This window comes from Galeopterus variegatus, unplaced genomic scaffold (assembly GCF_000696425.1).
Source record: "Galeopterus variegatus unplaced genomic scaffold, G_variegatus-3.0.2 Scaffold650, whole genome shotgun sequence".
NCBI classification, from domain to species: domain Eukaryota; kingdom Metazoa; phylum Chordata; class Mammalia; order Dermoptera; family Cynocephalidae; genus Galeopterus; species Galeopterus variegatus.
Window position 1 is genome coordinate 10,265 of NW_007726761.1, and position 6,048 is coordinate 16,312.

General features: G+C 55.9%; 1 protein-coding gene across 1 annotated transcript in view; it reads right to left on the bottom strand.

Moving 5' to 3' along the window:
- Window positions 1–891: 891 nt before the first annotated feature.
- The window catches only part of LOC103589111 (GDP-fucose protein O-fucosyltransferase 2), a 12,146-nt gene continuing 6,989 nt past the window's right edge, over window positions 892–6,048 (bottom strand). Inside the window, exons 3-7 of the mRNA XM_008570983.1 lie at window positions 5,912–5,978; window positions 5,538–5,663; window positions 4,149–4,329; window positions 3,821–3,944; window positions 892–2,196 (exon numbers count right to left, since the gene is read on the bottom strand). Of these exons, the coding sequence (XP_008569205.1) occupies window positions 2,043–2,196; window positions 3,821–3,944; window positions 4,149–4,329; window positions 5,538–5,663; window positions 5,912–5,971 (645 nt within the window). The 5' untranslated portion in view covers window positions 5,972–5,978 and the 3' untranslated portion in view covers window positions 892–2,042. The remainder of the gene's footprint in view (window positions 2,197–3,820; window positions 3,945–4,148; window positions 4,330–5,537; window positions 5,664–5,911; window positions 5,979–6,048) is intronic.

Below are 6,048 nucleotides of genomic sequence, written 5' to 3' on the forward strand. Positions count from 1 at the left end.
CTGGGCCGTCGTCTCATTTCACCCACAACGCACCGTTCTTAACCTCCTTTCAACAACTGTATGAAAGCCATGGACAGGCTCGAAAGGACGTGGGCGTGTGAATGACCACATGGCCTCTTCTGTGCCTCTGGAGCCACCACCAGGGACAGAGCAGGTGCAGGGTCTGCAGACGGCAGAGGCCCGCGGGGCAACACTTCCTCCTCAGTCTGCTGTCGCCCCCATGCCCTGTCTCACCCGTGGTGTGGGGTCAGCTACCTGCGGACCCCGCCCTGCCCACTCGGCCAAGTCTAACAAGGCCCCTGGAGCTCGACAGACCAAATGCTGACCCGATCCTGCCCCGTGGCCGGCTGCTCCATGTCCTTGCCTCAGCAGTGGCGAGGCCCCCATCCCACCATGGCCACCGCAGGGCCTCGGCCGCCGCCTACGCCCTGCTCCCCTCGCTCGCACACGGCTGACCAGACAGACTGTGGAATCCCAGGAGGCCTCCGCCCTCGGCGATGAAGACGGTACCGCCACAAGGAAACTCGGAACTGCCATGAGGTCGCGGAGTCAGGCCCGACGGAGGCTGAGCTGCAGGACACGCTCCACACTGTGGACCCTGATGGCAGCCCTGCTGCCTTCCTAGAATTTTCAACAGCAACGGCTAGAAGNTGACACTGCTGCCCCTGCAGCCCTGCCCCATCCCAGTATGGGCCACAGCCCGCCTTCCAGGAGACCCGACGGGACCTTCCATCCAGCCGTGGCAGGTGATGAGACTGCCCTCCACAACCACCAGCTGCATAAGCAGTTAATTTCCCCTAAAACAAAAGGTACGTGGCAACACTCCAACAAGTTTTACATAGTTCTCAGACAAAAAAATTCAAGGGTATGAAAAACGTGCCATTTCTATGATTCCAGCTTCCTAGAAAATTTACTTTATTTACAGCATTTGAAAGTACGAATAGAAAAAGAATAAATATGCCATCATTCTACCCAGCCTGGGGCCCCACTGCATGTTCAGGGTCAGTGAGAAGCTCAGGAAGAAGACACAGGGTGTGACCAGGCAGTGTCCCCAACCAGCCAGGCACTGTCCTCCTCGCCAGCATCCTCTGCTTGTCATGCTGTGTTCATGTCACCATGCCGCCAGCAGACATGGGAAGTGGCTGCTCAGGGTGGAGCCGCACCAGCCTGGCTGACGGCTGCTTGACCTGTGGTGGGGAGTGAGGTGACACTGCACCCTCCGCAGATTACGCATCCAGTGTCCCCTCTCCACAGCCCCTCATGGTGGACGCGTGAATACCTAGAAAAGGGTCTTGCTAAAATGGGTATGAAGAGCTACCAATGAAGCGGAGTGTCTCAGATGAGGCTGGGAAGCTGGTGTGACCATCACTTCTATACTCTCTAGGCAGCAAGCGAGGGATCCACCCACGGCCACAGCCGGGCCCAGATGTGAGGACAGTGGAGCTGGGGCATCCTGTGGACAATCCAGGGGAGTTCCCATGTGAACAGGGGACAGACGCTGAGACGCGCCATGGAGCTCTTGGCACTGACGCAGGGAGAGGAGGGTCTCAATGGGCACCGCCACCCAGCGAGGCTCTGTGTGGCGGAGGCACCTTCTCCGTTCCCCGTGAGGACACAGGTCACATGTGGCCACAGGCTGGGGTGGGGCAGTGGGTGGGACCTGGAGGCCCTCTGATCTCCCCTCCAGATATCTGAAATAATGGAATGTGTGGAACAGCGCCAGCTCCAAGCAAAGCATCAGCGCCGCCCCCCCGAGAGGGCAGCTCGCCCGCCAGCACGTCCTCAACATGCTTAAAATGCGCAGCAAACAGGTGGTGAGAAAGGCCTGCAGGGTGGCATCTGGTGACACCTGCACTCTCGGGTCGTCCTGTGGGCCTCGCTATAGCTGAGTCACGGCTTCATGGATCCCTACTGAAAATGCCACAGCCCCCAGGGGCTGCAGCACCCAGGGACACACTGAAGCGAGCGGAGGGACAGTCCTGCTCACCAGAGCAACCCCGCGGCATCCACCTCACATCCAGCAGGCCCTGAGTGGCGCTGCCTCAGTAGGCGATCTTCCAGTGGGTGGGCTGCTCGCAGGCCTTCTCCTGGTCGCCACAGAACCTATTGTACGTTGTCGTTGGGTCCAACCCCAGAATTTCTCTTTCCTCATGAATCCGAAAAGAAAATGTCGAGACTGAGGTGCCGATAAAAAACCTGCAGTGACACACGGTCCCAGGGTTACACAGACCCACAGGTCACTTACCTGCACAATTAGTCCCACCCCATCCCTGCGAGGCTGTGCCCCTGTTGCACCACCCTGCGGGGCTCTGTGGCATTTCAGCAGCACCCCCCACCACGGGCTCATGGGGAACGTCCCTCCTGTCTATGGTCAAATGCCAGACACCAGGCACCACGGTGTGGGTGGAACACCGCCTAGAGAGCCACATCATAAACAAGGCTTCATATCCATCATGAGGCTCTTCTGGAAGTGGCAGTAGGGTCCTTGTCCTGATGGACGGCAGTGACATGGAGGCCAAGGGCTCCATTCACATGGGGATCCGCCCTCACCCCTGCCCCTCCTGGCTTCCTGTTCCTCTGAATCCTACGCAGCTGGCTCGGGCTCTCCAATGACACTGATGACCAATCAAACCCAAGAGCTGTTTCCGGAGCAAGCATAGGCCTGTCTGCATCTGAATGGGTGACGCCAGCTGGGGAGACCCTTGTCACCAACCGTGGAGGGAGTCACCAGGGTAGGCTGTAAGCCTGGAGGCAGAGTGCAGCTGCCATCAGCAGGGTCCAACACCTTCCACACAGGGCTTGCAGCCAGGTTCCCTAAAATGCCATCCATGTACAGTGCTGCTTTTCTTTTTTTTAAAGATGACTGGTAAGGGGATCTTAACCCTTGACTTGGTGTTGTCAGCACCACGCTCTCCCAAGTGAGCCATGGGCCGGCCCTTGCACAGTGCTTCTGAAGACCGGCAGCAGAGGCTACAGAGCTAAGTTCAGACCTCCCCAGAGCAGAACTTCTGGGGCCGAGGAGACCTGCAGCTCTCAATTAAAACCCTGCAGGCTACACCTGAGCAGCAGGGATGAACCTGAAACTTGGCCCCCACTCTGGAAGACGGCGTCACCCAAGCCTCTGCGGGACTTTTAAGCACAGTGCTCAGCACGTGACAGAAAATCAGCAGACATGTGAGGAGGCACAGGTCAGAAGCCAAGCACACTTCAGGCAGGGCGAGTGCACACGGGCCTGCTGGACAGCAAAGGCACCCTCCGTGCAGGGCCGGACAGCTCTGACACCAGGAGGAGTGTCACTCCTCCTCCTTCATTCTCCATCTTACTCAAGTATTGAGTAACTCCCAACCTTGGTCCCCTGTGGCTGACATACAGAGGGGTCTTTAGAGGAACAGGGACCCAGGCCTGCCCCCCCACGTGCACCGCCTGACAGTGAAGACAGAAAGGGCCTCCTGCTTCCAGACTGCAGGGCCCTGAGCCCGCCCCAGCCACACACATTACTGAGGACACAGACCACAGCCTGTGTGTCACCAGCTCTCAGGACAAGGCAGGCAGGAGCAGGACTGGGGCAGGAGGGGAAGAACGGGGCAGAGGAGAGGCCTGCGGGGCAGCAATGGCAACACCATGGAGGACGTCCGCATGTGAGGACAGAAGGTGAACGAGCAGTGACATCAGCCCAAGAAGCACTGGCTGATGGTACGAGACACTGGAATGAAGCGATGGGACAGATGTGCGGGAAGTGACCACCGTGCACACCCAGACACCACCTGCCTTGGTCACTAGGACTTGAGACCTAGGAACCTTCTGAAACACAACCAGGCACCTGGCATGCGAGCAGATCCACTGATCAATGATGGCCACGCCTCCGTCTTTGTAGAGTTCCAGCTCTTCCCAAGTGGGTTCGAACCTCACCATTTCGGGTAACAGTTTTTTCAGCTCTTCATATTCTGCAAAATAGAAGGAGGGGCCATGGACCCTCGGGGCGAGCACGTCTGCTGCTGGGTCCGTGGGGACTGGCGAGAGGGTGAGGACCTACAGCTCAGCCCCACCCTCCCAGGAACCACAGCGAGGGTGACTGCATGCTGGGTCTGCCCAGACACTAGCCAGGGCTCAAAATGAGAGAAGAGAACGTCACTGGCCAACGCTCATACCCTCTCTGATGGCATCCGTGGCCACAAACACCTTGTCCAGCTGGTGCATCTCCATGAGACTGCGGATCTTCCTCACGGCCCCTTCTAGACTGGGCACATCCTCCCTGTGCCCCCAGATAAAATCTTTTCTTCTCAGGTGGACTCCGAGGTATGGGCCCCCCAGCGAGGAGCCCAGCTGGACCTGGCAGAGAGCAACCAGACATGCTGAGCTGCAAGGGCTCTTGGGAGCTGGGGCTGGGACACAGGACGCGAGAGATGAGCGATTCCTTGCAGCATCCCCCATGGTGTCGCCTCCGGGTCTGTCTGCAGATTCTCAGGTGGAATCTCAGGGGAAGTGGATGTCTTTTTAAGAAGACCATAAAGTGATTAATTACCACTGACCCTTCTGTCAGTGTGAAATAAAAATAGTAAATAAAACACTGGGAAAAAAACAAATATGAAAAAAAAAGAAAAACCTTTTATTTAACTTTTTTCCAGTAAAGACTGTCCCAGTGACTTAATTGCTTCTGGGATGATGCCATGCCAGGTGGCAACAGCCCAATGTCCCATCAAAGAGCAAACAGGCAACACGGTTTTCCTCTCTACAAAATATCTGCTGTTAAAAACAACACTAAAAAGAGATACTGAGAATGCTTAAAAATAACATCGATTTGAAAAGCAACATATTTGTTGAAATTATGTTACAGAAAAACCCAAACTTTCAGAAAAAAAAAAATTTTTTTTTTCCTTTTTGTCTTTTTTCATGACCGGCAATGGATCGCAACCCTCAGTGTCGCGCCCGGAACCGGACCGGGACCGGCAACGGGATCGCAACCCTTGGTGTTGCTCCCGCACCTCGCTCAGCCAGTGAGCAGCCGGTCTGTATGTGGGATCGGAACCCTCGGCAGGAGCGCCACCGCGCTTCCCAAGCGGCGCACTGTAGCAGTGCGCCACCGGGCCGGCCCTCAGAAAAAATTTTTAAAAATATACATATAAAATAAAAAAGATGACATTAGACCAAAATGGTATTAATGGTGCTTTCGCGTGGCTTGAGGGTGAATCCTATTTTCTCTTTATTGCTCATGCAGTGTAAGAGCAGCACTGCCAGGGCCACTGACTGCCAGCCTGCACTTTACTCTAAGAACAATGTTCTGGGCTGCTGTACCTGCAATGATTTCCCCGTTTTACTAAAGAGCAACTTCCCTAAGTTTGCACCAAGACGAGGGCATTGAAGTCCCTCCCGGTGCCCAGGTAACTACAGTAACCCACACCCTGGAGAAAAGCCCAAGCATTGACACGACAGACAAACACGCCAACCCCGTCCTGACTTTTTTAATTTAAGGGATGAGTTTCTGGGCATCTAAAGAGATAATTCGCATTCTCTCTGACTGACAAAGGTGGAGCCCCTACCTTCATCTTGGTCCAGTCCTCCTCAAAGGGGATCCTGTCTGTGGCGTCGGTGGAGTTGAGGTGCCTGCCTCGGAAGGCATCTCCCACGGCCCGCAGGTGCCGGGCGAACACCATGCTCCGCCGTGTCTGGGCAAACAGCTGAGCTCAGCACCCGCCAGGCTCAGGGACGGGTGGGCGGGATTCCCCTGAGCCAACCCATGCAGGAGCCGCGTGTGGCACAGTAGTCCCCCAACCCACCCCTCTGCAGGGTCTTCTTCACCTCTCACTGCCCACCCGCCATTCCTGCCACCTGCAAGCAGCCTCAGACATGTCCCCCACTGAAGTCACCGGAGAGTCAGAACTGTCAGCCCCAGAGACTCTCAGCAAAGACTCACGTCCCAGTACTCCTTTCCTCCATAGTGGTCGTGGAGCAGGTTCTCGGCTCTGTCTAACATCACGGACCTATTTTTAAACAACAGAAAAATAGACTTTAACGACGACAAGAGTTAGAAATGATTAATTCACATTCTCT